Genomic DNA, 21,023 nt, shown 5'->3' with positions numbered 1-21,023 from the left:
GAGGTACCCCTTTGTGACACTTGGTTGAAACATATGTTATGCAATGATAATCCATGTTAATCCAAGCTAATTAGAACAAGGTGCGGGCACTATTCGTAATCTATGCATGAGACTTGCAACTTATAGGATATCTTATACATTACGCATATGCTTTATTACTACCGTTGACAAAATTGTTTCTATGTTTTCAAAATAAAAGCTCTAGCACAAAAATAGTAATCCATACTTCCCTCTGCGAAGGGCCATTCTTCTACTTTATTGTTGAGTCAGTTTACCTATTCCTTTCTATCTTAGAAGCAAACACTTGTGTCAACTGTGTGCATTGATTCTTACATGTTTACTTATTGCACTTGTTATATTTCTTTATGTTGACAATTATCCATGAGATATACATGTTACAAGTTGAAAGCAATTGCTGAAACTTAATCATCCTTTGTGTTGCTTCAATGCCTTCTACTTTATTGCTTTATGAGTTAACTCTTATGCAAGACTTATTGATGCTTGTCTTGAAAGTACTATTCATGGAAAGTCTTTGCTATATGATTCAGTTGTTTAGTCATTGTCTTTACCATTGCTTTGAATCACTTCATTCATCTCATATGCTTTACAATAGTATTGATCAAGATCATGTTGGTAGCATGTCACTTAAGAAATTATCATTGTTATCGTTTACCTACTCGAGGGCGAGTAGGAACTAAGCTTGGGGATGCTTGATACGTCTCAAACGTATCTATAATTTCTTATGTTCCATGCTAGTTTTATGACATTACCTACATGTTTTGTTCACACTTTATGATGATTTTATGCATTTTCCGGAACTAACCTATTAACGAGATGCCGAAGGGCCAGTTGCTGTTTTCTGCTGTTTTTGGTTTCAGAAATCCTAGTAAGGAAATATTCTCGGAATTGGACGAAATCAACGCCCAGTATCTTATTTTTCCACGAAGCTTCCAGAACACCGGAGAGAGATCAGAGGGGAGCCAGGGGGCCCCACACGCCAGGGCGGCGCGGCTAAGGGGTGGGGCGCGCCCCCTATTGTGTGGCCCCACCAGGGCCCCTCCGAGGCTGCCCTTCCGCCTACTTAAGGACTCCGTCGCGAAAACCCTAAGGGAATAAGCCACGGGACGAGAAAAGTTACGCAGCCGCCGCCATCGCAAAGCCAAGATTCGGGGGACAGAAGTCTCTGTTCCGGCACGCCGCCGGGACGGGGAAGTGCCCCCGGAAGGCATCTCCATCAACACCACCGCCATCTTCATCGCCGCTGCCGTCTCCCATGATGAGGAGGGAGTAGTTCTCCCTCGAGGCTAAGGGTTGTACCGGTAGCTATGTGGTTCATCTCTCTCTCCCATGTGATCTTTATGTGATCATGAGCTTTGTGATCTAGTTGAATATCATCTATGTGCTACTCTAGTGATGTTATTAAAGTAGTCTGTTCCTCCTTCATGATGTAATGGTGACAGTGTGTGCATCATGTAGTACTTGGTATAAGCTATGATTGTGATCTCTTGTAGATTATGAAGTTAACTATTACTATGATAGTATTGATGTGATCTATTCCCCCTTTCATAGTGTAATGGTGACAGTGTGTGCGCTATGTTAGTTCTCGGTATAATTGCAATGATCTATTATGCACTCTAAGGTTATTTAAATATGAACATCGAATGTTGTGGAGCTTGTCAACTCCGGCATTGAGGTGCTCTTGTATCCCTACACAATGAATGGTGTTTGTCATCCAACAAGAGAGTGTAGAGAAAGTAATATTTGTTTATTCAGTTATGTGATCAATGTTGAGAGTGTCCACTAGTGAAAGTATGATCCCCAGGCCTTGTTTCCGAATAAGTTACACCACAGAGAATTGCTTCCCACGCCAGCAAGCTATTTTCTGGCACCGCTTGTTTACTGTTTTACTGCATCTTTACTTCCTGCAATATTACCACCATCTATACCACATGTGTTTTACTATCTCTTCGCTGAACTAGTGCACCTATACATCTGACAAGTGTATTAGGTGTGTTGGGGACACAAGAGACTTCTTGTATCGTGATTGCAGGGTTGCTTGAGAGGGATATCTTTGACCTCTTCCTCCCTGAGTTCGATAAACCTTGGGTGATTCACTTAAGGGAAACTTGCTGCTGTTCTACAAACCTCTGCTCTTGGAGGCCCAACACTGTCTACAGGAATAGAAGCGTGCGTAGACATCATCCATCTCCATCTTCATCGCCGCTGCTGACTCCCATGATGAGGAGGGAGTAGTTCTCCCCCGAGGCTGAGGGCTCTACCGGTAGCTATGTGGTTCATCTCTCTCTCCCATGGTGTGATCTTTATGTGATCATGAGCTTTGTAATCTAGTTGAATATGTAGATGTTACTCTTGTCTATTATGCACTCTAGAGGTTACTTTAATATGAACTCCGGAGTCACTCTCCACGGTGTGATGATGACAGTGTGCGCATCGTGTGTGATTCCTTTATGACGTTGTGGAGCTTGTTGACTCCGGCTTGAGGTGTGCTTTTGTATCCCTACACAATGAATGGTGTTTGTTATCCAACAAGAGAGTGTTTGAGAGTAGCATCTATTTATTCAATTATGCGATCATTGTTGAGAGTGTCCACTAGTGAAAGTATGATCCCTAGGCCTTGTTTCTAAGCATTGAAACACCGTTTCCAACAAGTTCTGCTACATGTTCGCTTGCTGCCATTTTTTCAGATTGCAATTACTACTTATAATCATCCATATTACTTGTATTTCACTATATCTTCGCCGAACTAGTGCACCTATACATCTGACAAGTGTATTAGGTGTGTTGGGGACACAAGAGACTTCTTGTATCTTAATTGCAGGGTTGCTTGAGAGGGATATCTCTGACCTCTACCTCCCCGAGTTCGATAAACCTTGGGTGATTCACTTAAGGGAAACTTGCTGCTATTCTACAAACCTCTGCTCTTGGAGGCCCAACACTGTCTACAAGAATAGAATCACACGTAGACATCAAGCTATTTTCTGGCGCCGTTGCCGGGGAGGTAAGGTAAAAGGTATTCACATTATCCGACTACTAAGCTATTTCCTAGCACTGTTGCCGGTGTGTGAGTGCTCAAAGGTATCTCCTTTAGATTCTGCAATTTTATATTTTTGTCTCTTGTTTTTATTTTCACTAGTTAGGCTTAATGGAAAACAACAACAAAATTAGAGATCTTTATGAAATTTATCTTGAGTTAGGACATGAGGTGTTTGAAGAGAAAATTAAAAAACCTATGGAACTTTATATGCATGCTAATGGCAATGTTATTAGTATGAATGCTTTGAACACCATTGTTGCTAATGCTATGGAAAATTCTAAGCTTGGGGAAGCTGGTTTTGAGGAGCATGATATTTTTAGTCCCCCAAGCATGGAGGAGAAAATTTACTTTGATGATACTTTACCTCCTATATATGATGATTACAATGATGACTATCATATTTTCAGTCCACCTACTATTGAGGAGAAAATTAATTATGATTACAATATGCCTCCTATATATGATGATTATGGACTTGAGTTTTAAGAAAGAGAGAGTGCTGGTGGTTTCGTGAACTTGTCAGACAAACTAGGTATTCGACGAAACGTAGATTGAAAGCTAAAAAATTCTTCGAGATTGTATTGTAATTAGGGTTTGCAATAATGTGTGGTGTTACAAGAAACCTGGATCTCCTACCCGGTGGCTCTTCCTAGCCCTTATATAGTGGGTTAGGTCTTAGAGTCCAATCCCGGGTTGGTTACATGACGTATGTCGGTTTACCCGATATGGATAATACTTGCCTATTTTGATCTAGTTTCTAGTCTTCGAATCTTCTTGGGCTTCATGGGCCTCATGGACTCCTTTTTGGATCCATTCGTGCCAGTGATAACAATGTTGAGTACCCAATATGGTATACCCATGTCACTTTTAGTTACATAGCGTTTTATTTTATGCACATATTTATTCCAAACAAACACATTTATCTTTTTTTCTGAGAGGAAACACATTAATCATCTCTCACACAACACAGAGTCATGATTACACATTTCCGACCGGATCTAACCACACAATACTGCGGCTAGAATTCCTAGCTAGTTGAGCTAAATTATGAGCAGCAGTATTACAACTCCTTCTAATTTTAGAAACAATACAGTTCGGTAGCATGCTTCTAGTTTCGCTGATATTGTTGTAGATATGCCAGTTTCTGGATGCACTTGGAGCAGGGTTGTTTACGCTACACACTGCCACCACACAATCAGATTCTAAGGTAGCAGGGTTCAGGTTGTGGTCGACAACAATTTTCAATCCTTCCCAGATCGCATAGACTTCGCTTCTTCTGCATTACTGCATTTCGTCCCTGCGATGCTCGCCGCTATGATTATAGAACCCATGTGATCATGGATGACAACACCAGCAGTAGATTCGTGCGATGAAGCACAAAAGGTCGCATCCACATTCATCTTCATCTCGCCTAGACTTGGCCTAGACCAAGCATCAGCCTTGTTATGGACACTCCTGGGAGGCATAACATTTGAGCAACCAGTGTCAGAAGAAGGACTAGAAATAGAAGTCGACAAACCTTTCTCTGGACTAGCCTTGTTGCTCAGGTTATTGAGGAATTTGTCGTAGCCTATGAGAAAGGCCGGAGATCTTGCAATGGTTTCGTCCCCTTTGCCATGATAGATGTCACACCTGAGGTGCCAAGATCTCCAGAGAAGCATTAACACTTGGCTCCTTTGAATTTTGTTCGAGTTGATAAGTAGGTTCTGGAGCCAATCAGTTCCAGTATATGAGAACGCACGTTCTGGCGGGAGGTTCCAGTGTTTCTCATCTCATATATTAGTGCGCTTGATTTTGTGCATTTGACCGTGGCATGGTAGTTGTCCTCCTCTTCTCTACCGCAAATATTACAAATGCTGTCCATTTCAAGGGTTCTCCTAAGCTTGTTTCTCTTAGTTGCAAGGTTGTCACAAGCTACCCTCCAGCCAAAAATTCTCACCTTCTTAGGAACATTTGCTCTCCAGGTTATTTTCCAAATCTTCGTACTACTATCCGGTTCACCACTATTTTCTGCACGCCACCTGACACCATTCTTCAGGTTGTAGGCTAGTCTGTAGGCGCTCTTGACAGAGAAAATACCTGAAGGGTCATAGTGCCAAGCCACAAAGTCGTCACATGGGTGCTCTGGAAGCTTCAGATTCAGAATGCACTCTGCGTCATTGCTATAGCACACTTTCCTTACCAAAACTTCATTCCAGGACTTCCCATCTGGTTGCAGAAGTTGGTTAACACGTCTAATCCTAGTTCTTGACTTCCCATGCGTGACCTTTAGGCTGTAGTCTCTTGGGAGCCAATTATCTCTCCAGATGTTCACATCCTTACCATTACCAATTCTAGAAACGATGCCCTCTTTAATCAGGGTGATACCATGTTCAGTACCATGCCACGAAGGAGAGGCGTCCTGTCTGAATACAGTGTCAATAAAATTTCCACGTGGAAAACAGATGGACTTTAGGAGCCTTGTACATAGACTATTAGGGTTCTTGATTATTCTCCAACATTGCCTAGCAAGCAAAGCCCGATTCATAAAAGCGGTATCTCTAAACCCGATACCACCTAGATCCTTTGGACTAGTGAGAATATCCCACGCTGCCCAATCCACATTCCTTTTCTTTTCATCTTCTCCTCACCAAAAATTTCGGACTAACTTCATGTAGTCCTCATGGAAACCAGCCGGCAACTTGAAAGTACTCATGACGTGGATGGGGATTGCTTGAGCTACTGATTTGATGAGTTCGTCTTTGGCTCCCGTAGACATTAGTTTCTCAACCCAGTTATTGAGCTTCTTTGAGAGATGGTCCTTGGATGGCTGTAATTTACCTTTATTCATACGGCCCTCCGGTGTGGGATATCCAAGGTATCTGTCTTCAAAAGTATCACAGACAACTTCCATGATCTGTCTAACTGCTTGCTGATTTGCTTCAGGACAGTTCTCACTAAACAACAGGGAACATTTGTTGACACTCAACAGTTGGCCAGACCCCTTCTCAAACACTGAGATAGCATTTTTAATCACAGTAGCTTGATCAGGATTGGCACGGAAAAACATCAGACAGTCATCGGCAAACATCAGGTGAGAGATACCAGGTGATGTCCTGCAGATCTTGAATTCTTGCAAACTACTGGACCGGACAACTCTGTTGATCATCTAAGAAAGGCTTTCGGCTACAAAGAGGAATAGGTAGGGAGATAGAGGGTCTCCCTGCCTTAAACCCCTAGTGGGAATGATTGTATCTGTAAGCTGTCCATTCACCTGGATAGTAAACTTAACTGATCTCACACATCCCATAACCCAGCCAACCCATTTGCTATCAAACCCCCACTTGAGGAGCGCTCCCTCCAAAAACTCCCAATCAACTCTGTCATAAGCCTTAGAAAGATCCATTTTGTATGCACAAAAAGAATCCTCTCCTTTTCTTGACCTATGGATATCATGAAAGCATTCAAAAGCAATTAGAGCATTATTCGAGATGAGTCTACCAGGGAGGAAAGCACTCTGATTTCTTGAGATTAGAGCATTGAGATGTGGTCTGAGCCTATTAACAAGGCATTTGGACATGATTTTGTAGAAGACGTTGCACAAGGAGATGGGTCTGTAATCCTTGAGGTCCGAGGGATCACTCGATTTAGGAATTAGGACAACCTTGGTCATATTAAAATCATCAGGGATTGTGCCGTCTCGGAAAAATTGCTTGATGGCAACACATTTATCTTGTTTTCGTTAGTAGTTTATACTTTTTTTACAATCAATACATCATATATTAAAAGTAGCAAATAGTACATGGTAGAGATACATGAGCTGTCTCCAACCGTTACAAAATAAAGTCTAAAAAGAAAATGTTTGAGGGCTTCATATTCTTTCTTCTTCCATGACATAATCTTGTATTTTTCTAAAGGAAACCGAACGCAAATACCAAATCACAAACCTGTAAATACCAATGAAGGTTATAGTTTGCATCTTATTACACGGTTGTCTCTTCTCTAGTGGCGTTGTATTGCCTTTTTTCCTTCTTTTATTTCCAGTTTTATTTTCATCTTGCTTACAACTGTGTGCTTGACAACCACTATGTTGGAGTTGGGGACATGAGAGTTAAGTGCTCCTTTGATTCATAGGAATTAAATAGGAATAGTGTAGGATTTGAATTCTATAGGAAAATTTCATACACATGTTATTTGATTCACAGGAACATATTCTATAGGAATCTTGTAGTGTAAATCCTATAGGAAAAAAATAAGGTCATACCTCATGAAAAATTTCCTTTGCTACAATCAAACACATTTCATTTTCTCATAGGATTCAAGTAGCCATGACATTCCAATCATATACTTTTCCTATTCCTATGATTTTCCTATCCTATGAATCAAAGGAGCCCTAACTATTTTGTCGAGAGTTCAATATTAACCCCAAGTTAGCCTTGTGGGGAAAAGTCTGCTTGCTAAAACACTATGCGTTTGGAGTCCAAATGAGTTGGTGTGCAAGCGGTTTGTTGCCATAAATTGCTTCCATGAAAAGGATATTTTCAGCAATAACATATGTGTGAAGTCCCACATTGTGTCATGTTTTCCTCATCTCTCAGTGATCATCATTAGTGTCACAAGCAACCTGAGCCTAGATAGTCCTCACCACATGCGAGAAGTGATGAGTAGCAACCAACATGTTGAAGATGATGGTCACTATATGTGTTAACCGTCGTGCGTGCTCCATGTGGTAACTTCAGCTTACTTTGTTTCCGGTCTTACTACCCGCCCATGCTTATTCTACACGGGCCACGAGATCCAAATTCTTAGAACGCTAGAAGGTAAATCACTACACAGGCCTACTACTCCATCTTGCAAGTTCATATAGGCCAACAAAATAGTCCAAATATTGGTAGAACCTGGCCCAGAAACCTAACTAGCTCAACGACCATTCCAATCAAACTAAGGGATGTGCTACCGCTGTAATGGAAGAAGTCGATGTTACTATTGCCACCACCACTTAGGACGCGGACATCGTTGGACGATGGTGTTCGTCACTGGAGATGAACCATTCAAGTCAGTGGGGTGATAGAAAAATGCGAGGAGGTGAAGGAGTGGACAATGATAGCTTACGATGCGTTTCTCCACACTCTCACTTGCGGTAGCGCAGACCTAGCACCATGAAAATAACTAAAATTTAAAAGCTTATTTTCTGTACACTCTTGAGTCTGCACGGGCCGATTTTTCTGCACAACAGAAGGCAACTCGCTCTACGGGCCAACAATCTTTTACTCCAACATAGGTCCGAGAGTTGTCGAAACACAGCAAAACCCTGGCCCAACAACCCATTCCACCAAAACAAATCGCCACCGTCCACCCGCGCATCGAACGCCATCCCGCCGCCCCGCAAATAAACCCTAGTACCAACACACCTATATATTCCCCTTCCATCACAGCGTCCCGCCGCCTCCACACACTCCTCCCCACCCAGAACCCTAGCCGCCGCCGCCGCCGCCGCCGCCCAGGTAAGGGTTCCCACCACCACCCCCCAGCCGCCGCCATGAAGCGCAACCCCCGCGTCACGAGCTCCCGCCGGAAGTGCCGCAAGGCGCACTTCACGGCCCCATCCTCCGTCCGCCGCGTGCTCATGTCCGCCGCGCTCTCCTCGGAGCTCCGCCACAAGTACAACGTGCGCTCCGTCCCGATCCGCAAGGACGACGAGGTGCAGGTCGTCCGCGGCACCTACAAGGGCCGCGAGGGCAAGGTGGTGCAGGTCTACCGCCGCCGCTGGGTCATCCACGTCGAGCGGATCACCAGGGAGAAGGTCAACGGCTCCACCGTCAACGTCGGCATCCACCCCTCCAAGGTCGTCGTCACCAAGCTCAAGCTCGACAAGGACCGCAAGGCGCTCCTCGACCGCAAGGCCCGCGGCCGCGCCGCCGACAAGGCCAAGGGCAAGTTCACCGCCGACGATGTCGCTGCTGCCGCTGGAGGCGCCACGGCTACCGGAGCCTCGCTCCAGGAGATCGACTAGGCGCTTACGCGTCTGTCTTGCCGGTTGCAGTTACTGCTCTCTCTATCTAGCTTTTTAAGCACCGTGTCTTGTTAGGATGAAAACTTGCTACTTTATTCGTCGTATCCAAGAGAGTTTTGGAACCTTTGATGTGAATCTATCATGTGGCTCTGCGTTTGATTTTGATATCAAGACTTCATTATATGGTTTATACCTACCTGGTGCTCTGTTCCTTGCTCAGATCTGATTAATATTATTTTACCATATGACTCTGTATGCTCCTAGTTCATTACGTTCGTCATCCGTTAGCCCTCTCAGATTGTCTTAACATTTTTAAACCCAGTGCACCATTTAAGGGCCGCGTGTAGCGTTAGGTAACTCTGAACCATTTAGTTTGCTATTTGTTCCAGCTCATTTAGGTAATTTGCGCATGAGATTTGTTTGGCGTTCCTGAGTCACATCTGAACTACTTACTTTATTTTTGGTACTAGTCTTGCAAATCATCTGTGACCGAGTAGATGGCTGCCTATGTTGGTTGCCCAGTAGTCTGATGTCATGTAGCATTAGTTTTCAATGAACTTTCATTGTGCTCTTTGTCACAGCACCTTTTACAGATAAAATGCTTCCACTTCTTTGTTTTGTTTGTTATGGATTTGGCTCATGTTTCTCTACACAGCTGATTCTGTTGAATATCATGTCCTGGCTTATGTTTTCATAAACATCCATAGTAACTTTTAGAGGTTTCGACCAATGTTCAATAGCTATATACCTGTGGTAACAATGATGAGATCGGCGGGTTCCTGGCTTATGTTTTCATAAGCATCCATAGTAACTTTTAGAGGTTTCTGCCAATGTTCAATAGCTATACCTGTGGTAACCAAGCTGGAATATTAAGTATGTTGCATTGCAATCAATCTTTCCTTCTTTTGGTTGCTTTTGCATATTCTGGTTCCACTCCAGTTATTGCATACCAGCTTCATATAAGAACTTCAAATCTGAACTGACAAAACAAAAAAGTAATCGATCATGGTTATCATTTGCCTGAACGTTGTTTGATCCTAGACAGTGATAGATGCGAATGATGTTGGCCATTTCTAGCTTATTTGTGTCATTTTTTCTGGATTTATAAGAGTTCCTCTATGCAGCTTCACATAGTGTTCATTCCCATAGTGATTCTAGACAGTGATAGATGCGAACGATTTCTGGATGTTTCTGTTAACTATCCTGGCCTAGTGTTCATTCCCATATGCATCTATTTCTTTCATGTGTAAAGTAAAATTATCATATTTGCTGCATGCATATTCTTCCTTCATTTGGCAGCTTTCGTGTTCCATTCCAAGTTCATCCTTCATTGTCTGATAATAAGTTCTGTATTAGCTCTCTTCTGAACAAATCTTCAAATCTTAACAGAACAAAAAAAATTAATCATTGACTTCATACTTGAATTTGTCCTGGAACAAACAATTTGGATGTTGAATCAGTCACTAACATCAAATTGGATGCATGCCTTTCTGAAGATTACTTCTTTCTAGCTTCTGGTTTCCACCTCACCGATTGATCACCTGAAACTATACCTGTATTGTTAACGGGAATGCTGACAGTTGTCACTCTGTGGAGTTGGTGCCATAAACTGATATAAATGAAATTATGAATGAAGTACCACAGTGGTTGTATATGAGCAATTTATTTAGTGGACAATTAGATGTCCGGGGCAGTGCTCATCTATCTGCAGATGATCGTCCGTGGCTAGACCTGTTTTGATTGTCCAGTAACCTGTTGTGCATTTAGCATGATTGCCTTAAGATGAAGTCTGAAATTCCAGTCGTCAGTGTCAATTCTTTGCTTGGTTTGTTATGTTCCTGTTACTTCAGGCAGCGGTTTAATACTCGCTGTCTACCACATAATTTGTATACTCAGGATACAATTGTAGTATCTTGAACCCCTTCGTCCTTCAGCATGCCAAACTACAAGCTGTGAAGTTTGATCTCTGCGTTGCCATAACAGCCTCGCCGTTGTACTTTGTGTGTGATTAAAAAATGCCAAGCCTGTTGTGTCTTCTGTTTCCGTGCTGCCTCGTGCCTTAGCATCTATCTATGCAGATTAAGAGCATCTCTAGCAGAGCCCGTATATCTCCAAATCGAAAAGGTGGAGTTAGTTTAGATGGGTCACGGCGCAGATTAGAAACCGAACTCACGAACTGAAAACCGAACCGAAAATCAAATGTGATGCGACGATTTTGCGAAATTGAACCCATTTTGCTTCAATCGAGCTACATTCGTCAATAATTTACATTAAACTAGCCAAAATAAGTGGCAGTTCGAGTTACATTCGATAATTTGAGACCTAAACTACTAGATTAGCCCGGCGGAGGGAGTTGTAGCGGTGGATGGGAGTAGGTCCGTGATCCCTTTTAATACGGGGCAGTCGCCGAGTTTCTTGGCCCCTCGAACTCGTTTTACAGGCAGGCCGCGAGTTTGGGCTCCATTCTAGCCCACTTTTAGCCTGAACCCATATAGTCGTCGGACTTTTTCGGTTTCAGCCCGTTTTACAGGTTTGTTAGAGTTGCTCTAACAACACGAAAAGTGAAGCAATGTTAGAGTTACTCTAACAACACGAAAAGGAAGCAATTGTAAACTTTGCCTTCGATTGTCAATTCGACCACGTAGTATAATTAGTATCTTCGTGATATTAATATATTTTCTTTATCGAAAAATGCAAGTGGAGGGTAGTTTTTTTTGTCTTTGGCTAAGGGTTGTTCGGAGGTTGAGTCGGCAAATGATGGATTATACCAGCGTTCATATGCTCCTATCTCACGACTGATGGACATTGGCTGCCTTTCCCACAGTTGGATGACCTACCTCGCCACCATCTGCGGCAGTTTTCGAGCTACTGGTGTCTGCAGTATGCCATCTCGTTGCTGATCCACGTCGATTGCGTATCCAGATCGGCATCGTAACGGTGAACTCGTCAGTTCTGAGCGTTGTCAAGTTCTCTTTTCTTTTCTGCTGCACTTTGTTTCTAGTCATACAGTACTAATCACAATGGATCAACGAAATTTGATCTCTTCAACTAGATTTTAACTGTATTAGTTCACCAAAGTTACTATGGACCTGTTGACATGAAGCTGACAAAAAAGTGAACGATCCTTCAAAGAACTGAGAAAGGCAAGCAAATTGAGACATGCGGACAACCTGTTTCTTGCTAAACTGCTGGTTAGCCTGGTTTACGATGAGTTCTTCCTGATTCGCACAACATGCATGAATGCCAGAATTGGCAGGATTTATGTGGCAGAATTGGCATGAGCCACAGAAGAACTAGGAACATGTATCATGTATGCACTAATGCACAACTTTTTTTTTTTGCAAGGAGCGATCTTCACCATTGCATCCTAGACAAACTTTATAGCCATTTCTTTAACAAAGTGAATAGGAATATACTCTGGACCGGAATCTGAAGAAAGTACTACTCCACAGATTTCTTTTAAGGGGAAAAATCTTTAATGTCTTAGATTCTCCATTACTAATCCTTTATGTACTTTAGTGTTTCTAACCCTTCACTAACTTTTCATGGATTCTTCTTATTATTATAAGAACATAGTAATAACTAGAAATGTTCTAGTAATGGAATTCCATATTGCGAATCCTTTATTCTTGCCTGCTTCAAGATATGATGACTAATTTAAAAAATCAACCTTGGGATAAAGAGTTTATACTGCTAGGAAAGCTCGACTAAAAAAGAACATGCAACATTTAGGAATGTTTTCTTTTGTCAAAGGAACAAGATCATCACCGCCACCTATCAGCATTACTGCATTAGCTAAGGATGCTCGCCCTCGGCTACTGGGGTGAATGACGGATTATACCAGAGATATTATATTGCCCCCATGGTGCTGAACTTTCCACAGACATGGGTCGTCGCCACCACCTGCGTCAGTTTTCGAGCCGTTGTGGTTCTCTGTCGTCTTATTGCTAATCCATGTCAATTGTCAAATATGCTCCCAAAGTTACCTTCGCTGCAGATGTTTCTATTTATACAGTACTAACCACAATGGATCAACGAAATTTGATCTCTGCAACTACATTTTAAGTGTATTAGATCACCAAAGTTACTATCGCGTTGCTGACATTAAGTTCTCAAACAAGTGAACGATCCTTCAAAGAATTGATACATGCAAGCAAGTTGAGGCGAGGTGCAGGCCCCCTGCTGGTTCACGTTCAGTTCTTTCGATTGGCACAACATGCATGAATGCCAGAATTGTGAGAGAATTTATGTGTCATAAACAATATATGCTGCACGAATTTCACAATTAACTGACATTCTATCCGGCTGCACATAACCGAACTGAAACCGAAAACCGAACCGGAAAAAACCGAACTGAAACCAAATTTCAGTTTTTATGGTTAGTGGTTAAGGTTACAGTTAGCAAAAGTGCTAACCATATATCCCTCAGTTAATTCGGTTTTAAACCGAATAACCGTGGTTTAACCGAAAATAACCGAAAAAGTCTAGCTTCAGCGACTGGCCCACTGACCCCAGCCAAAGTAGACGTGAACTCGTGCCCTAACCTTAGTCGAACTAGTCGCTCAGACGCGGAGTTGCTCAGGTAGAAGCTAGCAGCCTCGCGCACTCTCTTTTCACGGGCCGGCGAAACGCCTCATCGCTGCAGCAGGAGTGGTGCAGCTAGGAGCCTCCGGCTTTATTTTGCTTGAGAAACTAAGAGCGGACAAGGACAACTGACACTTTTCTTTTGTGTTGTTTAGATGTCCAAGACTGATAGCATAGCTATCTTTGGTAGGGGACGTCGCTCCTGATTGCAGCCATGGAGCTTCTTTACGTACAGTGGCTTCAAGAAATTAAGATGCACACGTAGTTGTTATGTACTGGAGTACAATACTACTAGTACTGTATGAAGCACACAAATTATGGCAAAAACAATACTTGACTGAATGCTCAAAGAAGAAACTTCATGCCAAACGCTAGGTGTGAATCAAAATTCGCGTCAACTTTGGTTAATTTGGTTATTACCGAAACCTAACCGAAGCTAAATAGTTATTACCGAAACCTAACCGTATTTTCGTATAAAACCGTATTTATCGAAGTATTGAAAATGTATAAACCGAATAATCGTATAAACCGAACCGAATTAACCAAATTAACCGAACGCGCACTCACTGAACATTCAAAATGACAAATTCAGGACAGGGACAACTTCCACACATAACATCCACTCTTGTCATTACACTAACACCAGAAACACTTGTTCACTAAGCTTAATATAAATAGGAAATGAAAAAAGAAGGGAAATGCGAACTAAAAATATCATTGGAATGCTGCCACTTCTTCCCTAAAACGCCTGATGGCGTCATCAACGCTAACTGTAGATAGTGCTTGATCCTTTTTGTCTCTCACCCTAATGGTGACCTCCCCAGAATTCACCTCCGTTGGGCCCACGGCAAGAATATAGTTGTACTGGGCTGCCTGAGCCAGCGCCACCTTCTTGTTGAATGTTTCGTCAGTCATGTCGACGTCAACATAGAACCCAGCTTTGTGCATCTTACCACGAACCTCCTTTGCATACTCCAGTATAGCCTCCTTGTTATACCCAGATTCTGGTTTAGGGGCGGTAGGGCAGACAATAGCTTGGCGAGGACTCAGCCACAGTGGCCATTTACCACCGTAATGCTCCAATAGAATGGCGACCATCCTCTCAAAAGATCCAAGGATCGCCCTGTGGATCATAACGGGCCTCTCGAGCTTGCCTTGCTCTTCGGGGGCATAGGTCAGCTTGAAGTTGATGGGCAGCTGGAAATCCAGCTGCAGAGTCGCACACTGGAACTTCCTTTTGAGGGCATCGAACACGCCGATATCAATTTTCGGGCCATAGAAAGCGCCATCCCCTTCATTAACCTTCCATGGCTTCCCAGACGCCGTCAGGGCTTCTTTCAGCTGATGCTCCGCCCTGTTCCAGGTTTCAACATCACCTAAATAGTTTTCTGGCCTTGTGGATAACTCCAGCTCATATTCAAACCCAAATATTTTGTAAACATCATCGATAAACTTCAGGACACCCTCAACCTCATCCTTGACCTGGCTCTCCCTGCAGAAGATATGAGCGTCGTCCTGCACGAACCTCCTAACTCGTGTCAGGCCCGTCAGTGCACCACTAGCCTCGTTCCTGTGAAGCACACCGAAATCCGCCATGCGGAGTGGCAGCTCTCTGTACGAACGAGTCCTGTGGCGAAAGATCTCGCAGTGGCCAGGACAGTTCATTGGCTTCAGACCAACCTCCTGCCCGTCAACCTCGAAAACAAACATGTTTTCCCTGTAGTTCGCAGCATGCCCAGAGGTCTCCCACAGGCTCATGTTGTAAACATTTGGGGTCACGACCTCCTCGTAGCCCCTCTCCCAGTACTCCTGCTGCATAAATGTCTTCAACTTGTTAAGTATTCTAGCACCATGTGGAAGGAAGAAGCAGCATCCAGGACTGACTGGATTGAAAATGAAGAGCTCCTGCTTCTGCCCTAGTTTCCTATGATCCCTTCTCTGAGCCTCCTCCATCATATCGCTGTAATCTTTGAGGCGTTTGGAATCAGGAAAAGAAACTCCATAAACTCTCTGCAGGCTCTCACGCTCTGCTTTCCCTCTCCAGTATGATGACGAAGCATTGGTGCAGGCAAAGGCTTTGACAAAGGAAGTATTCGGGATGTGCGGGCCACGACAGAGGTCTACCAAATCACCACACCTGTACACTGTGATCGCCAAGTCCTCGGGCAATTCCTTGATGATTTCAACCTTGAATTGGTTTTCAGCAAACATTTCAAGAGCTTCCACCCTAGAGACCTTAATGCGTTCAAATGGCTGCTTTTCCTGCATCAGGTGACCATTTTGCACTTCAGTTATGTCAGACTCCAAATTTCCAATCAGAATATTGCTTGTCATGACAAACTTAAGAGTCAAATTAAAGTAAAATCCAACTTTAACTTCTTAATTGCTAGAGTGTGTTTACGGTTACGATGCTACGTGACAATATACTAAAAAAAAATATAGGAATTCACTTAAGTTTTAATAAATCACATCACTGTGTTTTTAACTTCAGAATCAATAGTAATTGTTATCCTTCATGCTGTAAATACAATTATACTCCCTCCATTCGGAAAGTTATTTTCTTATACTGACTAGTGAAAAGTTGCAACAATTAATGTGAAGAAAACATATCGATGGTCAATTATCAATTCTGTTTTGTCATTACGGATCCAAATAACTTTACATAAACTAGTGGTGTATTTAGGGAAGTTTGATTGTACACTTTGTAGGATGATGTGTGTTTATGAGCAAAGACTTCTGAAAAATATGATAAAAAATGAAATATAATTTACATTGAAATTCTATAAGTTTTAATGGAACTCCAGTGTTACTCCGTTTTATGTTAAGTAACATGACATTTTCTTCAGATTTAAGACACAGCTCATACTGGTAGACAGCGTGTCAACAAAATAACAAGTAAAAATTACGAAAGTAGGATAAATTGAGTTGAATAGATAACATACATCAACAGCCTTTCGAGCTTGTGCTTGAATGAGTCCGAAGTGCGCCTCATTCAATGTCACATCACCGTAATAGGCGTCGTAGTAGAAGCCCTCCCCTCTTGTCTGAACTTCTGATGAAGCGCTTCAGAGTTCAGACTAATACTATATGATTGCAGGTACCGCGGCAAACTTGCCCGCCAAGTAGGCTGCTGCAGGTAGCCCGTCCGCCACGGTAATCCGGGTGCTCCTATAGGCCGACCGCGTGCTCCTCTAATTCGACCGGGTCCGAGCGTATCGGGTCTCCCTATTTGACGCTAAGAGCGTGGCTTCGCGATATGACGCGTACGTCCGTCGTTACTAGTATGGGCTTGGCCCAGTTCGCGTGTTCACGGCTTCTCGCTCCTTCGCTTTTACTGTTTTCGTCTCCTGTCTGAAAAAAAAAACGTTCCCGTGTTGCCCTCGCAGAACCGCGACAAACACTCTCGTTTCTTCACGGACGCTCACTGTTGAGCGTTTCTTTCGATAAATGCATGCATTCAATACTGGCAAACATATTTAAAAAAAAAACATTAATAAGTGCATATGCGAGTGACAAGCAATACACTATGATTAAACAATATTATCCTTCTTGTTATTTTCACTGTTTTTCTGCTTCCTAATTTTGTTTTTTTAATATTCATTCATTCAAAAAATGTCCGCGGCCCTTAAAAATGTTCGTACAGTTCAGATAATTGTTTACGAGGTTTCCAAATTGTTCATGATATTCGGAGAAGTTCGTACAATTCAAACAATTGTGAGGTTTCAAAATTGTCCGCAAGCCTTAGAAATGTTCGTACGGTTCAAAAAGTAGTTCGCAAGAATTTTAAAAATTTCTCACGAGATTCGGAAACGTTTTTTACTACTATTTTTTTGGCAAAATTTCAAAAAATGCTCGTAAGACAGATTATTTGCTAGGCTTAAAAGTTGTTGGCAATATCAAAAAATCTTCGTACAATTAAAAGATTGCGAGGTTTCGAAAATGTTCGTGAGCCTTTAAAAGCAATGAGTCATTATCCCAGGAACGACCTCGTCAAGAGTCATTATTCCAAGAAGCTGATGCGTTCTGGCTAGCTCCGCTCCCTCTGGGGCTCGGCTCCTCTACAGTTGAGTTGTCGCAGCACATGTACTGTAGCTATTAGAATCTGCCCTTCGTTCTAATCGTACGGGTATGGTTACCCGAATCGTTTTCCTAAAAAAAAACACTCGATGGCTCTCTTTCCTCCCCTCAAACTGCGCCGCTAATTCGGAAACAAACTGCATATTAATACTCCCGTGGAGGGAAAATCTCCTAAGCCTAAAGAATTGGCGCCAAACAGGACGCACAGAGTTTTTAGCGATCTGTTCGATCTCCATTGCTCTGCCTGCTTCTCCCGCTCCTCCAAGGTATGCGCCCATGATCTCCCTTTTGGACTCGATCTCCTAGCATCCCCCTCTCATTCTTCTGCCCTTCATCCAAGCTTCCAAGGTGTATGCTGTTCTGCAAAAGATGCAAATGATCTCCTATTTGGACTCCTCCTAGCAACGAAAAAGAAGATATCAATCTTAATGTAAGTGCCGTTTAAGTTCATTATTCACACGGATGCAATAGAATTCTTGTACTGAATAATCTCTGTCACGAGTAACTGCGGAAGAAAGGAAAAACTAGGTTCTAATGGCTACTGAGACTAACACCATGGAAAAGGATCAGAACAGGTGCGGTCAGTTTTGTTCATTTGCGAACCAAGCGTCAAAGGGAGATGATGTATGGTGAAGCCGGAACCATGCTTAAGTACTTTAAGGATAGAAAGTCAGAGAACCCCGCATTTCAACATGATGAACAGCTAGACTGCGATGAAAAGATCACAAATATCTTCTGGGCTGATGCTAAGATGATCATTGACTATGCTCATTTCGGTGATGTTGTCACCTTCGATACTACATTTGGGACAAATAAAGAATACACACCCTTTGGTGTATTTGTTGGCTTCAACCATTTTAGAGAAACAGTAATTTTTGGGGCTGCACTTCTATATGATGAAACATTCGATTCTTTTAAATGGTTATTCGACACATTCTTATCTGTGCATAACAAAAAGCAGCCTAGAACTATCTTTACTGATCAAGATATTGCAATGGGTAAGGCAATTCATGCGGTATTTACAGAAGCATGGCATGGATTATGCAATTTTCACATAATGCAAAATGCCGTCAAACACTTACCTCAAAAGAAAAAGGATGAGGACAGCCCAAATGTTCTTGCTGAATTCAGTGCTTGCATGTACAAGTATGAGGATGAGGAAACCTTTGAAGAAGCTTTCACTGCCATAAGAAGCAAGGTAGATACACAAACATGGTTGGACAGTATATATAAAGTAAAAGAGAAATGGGCAAAAGATGTTTCATGAGGAATGCTTACACTCTAGGGATGAGAAGCACACAATTAAGCGAGAGCTTGAATAGTGACTTGAAAAACCATCTGAAATCTGATCTTGACATTCTTCGTTTTTTCAAGCATCTAGAGAGGGTTGTGCAAGGAAAGCGAGACAATGAGCTAAATGAGGAATATGAGTCTAGAAAAAAATTACCTAGAGTTAGAATAAGGACTCCTGCAATAATACAGGCAAGCAAGGTATACACACCGTGCATAACAAAAAAATCTCGTTATGTAAATCTCTTACACCTATCTAAACACACTACATGTATTTACAAATGACAATATACACTAATATTTTTTCTGACTTGTCTGCTTAGAGAGGAGAGATGGACACGCCAGCAGCACAACACCAAGCAACTACAGAGCAACCGGCTGGAATAAATGAGAATGCTTTGCAAGAGTATGGGTGGATGACTCGTTTGCTGATGGTATTCGACTTAACATGTTTAAAATTCACTGTTAATAAATATATGAATATTGTTGTGTAATCAGTTTTATCTCTCTTAATATGCAGGGCCAAGTTGACGACAGTTTGGACTTGCAGAACTATATGAATTTTCCTAGCATATGACATAGGCGATAGATACTGAAATTAGTTCTCCAATTTTCCTAGCATAAAGATCTCATTTGCAAGAAACATTACACTTCAAATATATTCTTTTTTGTTTTCGTGATACATACTGGAAACTAGTTCTTCCATTGGGTTTGTGACTATCTCCTATGTAAAGATCTCATTTGCAGTACTAAACTATATTCTTAATCTGAAGTTACAAATTCAGCTTGCCCATCTATCCTATCTGATTCAGTTTCTTGAGAGATGTATACCATCCAACGAGTAGTACATGAGAAGAGCATCTACCATCTAATTAGTCAACTGGAATAACCCAGACGATTGGGAGCATCTACCATCTAATTAGTCAACTGGAATAACAAAGAAGATTGGGAGCACTGACGTTTCTGAAACAGTATTGAGTTCAGAACGCAAATTGATTCATGGAGGTTGGGAGATGAAGGTTCGTGGGGCCTTACCCATCTGTGACGCGTCCTGAAGCTCCCGTTCGTCCTACAGCTCTCGCTCGTCGATGCTGTCGCTGACGTCGCGGTTGACGGCCCGGAACGCGTCCTGCACCCCCCGTTCGTCATGCCGCTCCCACTTGTCGATGTTGCCGCTGCCCCGAACACATCCTGTAGCTCCTGCTCGACGATGTTGCTGCTGCGGTCGCGGTCGACGGTCCGAAACGCGCGCCACATAGAAATTACCCGCGGGCCTGCAGCATCCGGGTCAGCCGCCTCCAGCTACGAGCTGCCGGCTGCGCCGCCGCCGGGATATGCCGGCCGAAGTACGCGTCTCCGGCCTGGGGCGGGGGGTGGGGTGAGCGGCCAAAGGCATCGTAGCAATTTTATCCCCTTCGCCATTGCTGTAGCTAGCTGATGCTCTGAGTTCCGACGGTAGAAGACACTACACGGACTGGGCTCTACGCGTCGATTTTTTTTCTTCTTTTTTTTTTCACCAGAAAATGCTACCGCCGAGTAATAAAATGGGGGACCGTTTGATTAAAATGGAGGGCAGATTTTGTTAGCTACATCACGAGTACAGTTATAACATAACTACTATACTAAAGCGTAACAGGTTCGATTTTTCTCCTAATTTCGAGTTATTTTTTGGATTAATGTGATGCTGACACGTCTGTGTTTGATAGTTTGATTACCACTGGGTTTTTTATGTGTACAGTTTCGGTGCCCTCTAAGAATTTCTTTCGTTTAGCGTCTCTATCCAAAAGATTAGTGGATTCATTCATTAGGATCGAGAATGAGCTAATTGTTTCAAGTGTGGTGTCATAGTTTTTTTGGATTTGAAGAAAAAAAAGAATTCTATTAATTTTCATTTTTCTCTCTTCTCTTTTTCTTTAATGCTGCATCGTGTGACTTTAGCATTTTATGGTGGGCCAGCTGATCTCCTCAATTCTTGCGTGATGGCCTTGGTCTTGAGGCGCCGCTTTGACCTGCTGCTTTGTCTCT

The 21,023-nt window shown here is 42.6% G+C and overlaps 3 protein-coding genes and 1 long non-coding RNA gene across 4 annotated transcripts; 1 reads left to right on the top strand and 3 right to left on the bottom strand.

Moving 5' to 3' along the window:
- Window positions 1-4,715: 4,715 nt before the first annotated feature.
- Window positions 4,716-6,125, bottom strand: LOC139837931 (uncharacterized). Its single transcript, XM_071827251.1, has 2 exons — window positions 5,704-6,125; window positions 4,716-5,460 (listed from the first exon to the last, which is right to left on the bottom strand). Exons 1-2 carry the CDS (start codon window positions 6,123-6,125, stop codon window positions 4,716-4,718), a joined length of 1,167 nt encoding a protein of 388 aa, XP_071683352.1.
- Window positions 6,126-8,490: 2,365 nt separating this feature from the next.
- On the top strand, window positions 8,491-9,235 carry LOC127341795 (large ribosomal subunit protein uL24z). The gene has a single exon (XM_051367725.2). It carries the CDS (start codon window positions 8,574-8,576, stop codon window positions 9,045-9,047), a length of 474 nt encoding a protein of 157 aa, XP_051223685.1. The 5' UTR covers window positions 8,491-8,573; the 3' UTR covers window positions 9,048-9,235.
- A 4,997-nt stretch (window positions 9,236-14,232) lies between these two features.
- LOC127341796 (threonine--tRNA ligase, mitochondrial 1) lies at window positions 14,233-16,669 on the bottom strand. Its single transcript, XM_051367726.1, has 2 exons — window positions 16,574-16,669; window positions 14,233-15,893 (listed from the first exon to the last, which is right to left on the bottom strand). The coding sequence occupies exon 2, from the start codon at window positions 15,840-15,842 to the stop codon at window positions 14,346-14,348; it is 1,497 nt and encodes a 498-aa protein (XP_051223686.1). The 5' UTR covers window positions 15,843-15,893; window positions 16,574-16,669; the 3' UTR covers window positions 14,233-14,345.
- Window positions 16,670-17,613: 944 nt separating this feature from the next.
- Window positions 17,614-20,389, bottom strand: LOC139838440 (uncharacterized). The gene is made up of 4 exons (XR_011755019.1): window positions 20,034-20,389; window positions 18,987-19,085; window positions 18,791-18,889; window positions 17,614-18,106 (listed from the first exon to the last, which is right to left on the bottom strand). It is a non-coding gene; the product is annotated as an uncharacterized lncRNA (long non-coding RNA).
- Between the last annotated feature and the right edge of the window lie 634 nt (window positions 20,390-21,023).

Source organism: Lolium perenne, chromosome 3, assembly GCF_019359855.2.
Source record: "Lolium perenne isolate Kyuss_39 chromosome 3, Kyuss_2.0, whole genome shotgun sequence".
Taxonomy (NCBI): Eukaryota; Viridiplantae; Streptophyta; class Magnoliopsida; order Poales; family Poaceae; genus Lolium; species Lolium perenne.
The sequence above is the reverse complement of the archived record's forward strand: the minus strand, read 5'-3'. Positions and strand labels throughout refer to the sequence as shown.

Excerpts from the sequence above, each read along its gene's own strand:
- LOC139837931 (XM_071827251.1), bottom strand. The coding sequence starts at position 6,125 with ATGTTTGCCGATGACTGTCTGATGTTTTTCCGTGCCAATCCTGATCAA. Across the intron at positions 5,461-5,703 it reads TTCCATGAGGACTACATGAA|ACAGGACGCCTCTCCTTCGT; the intron begins GTTAGTCCGAAA and ends CACTGTATTCAG.
- LOC127341795 (XM_051367725.2), top strand. The coding sequence starts at position 8,574 with ATGAAGCGCAACCCCCGCGTCACGAGCTCCCGCCGGAAGTGCCGCAAG.
- LOC127341796 (XM_051367726.1), bottom strand. The coding sequence starts at position 15,842 with ATGTTTGCTGAAAACCAATTCAAGGTTGAAATCATCAAGGAATTGCCC.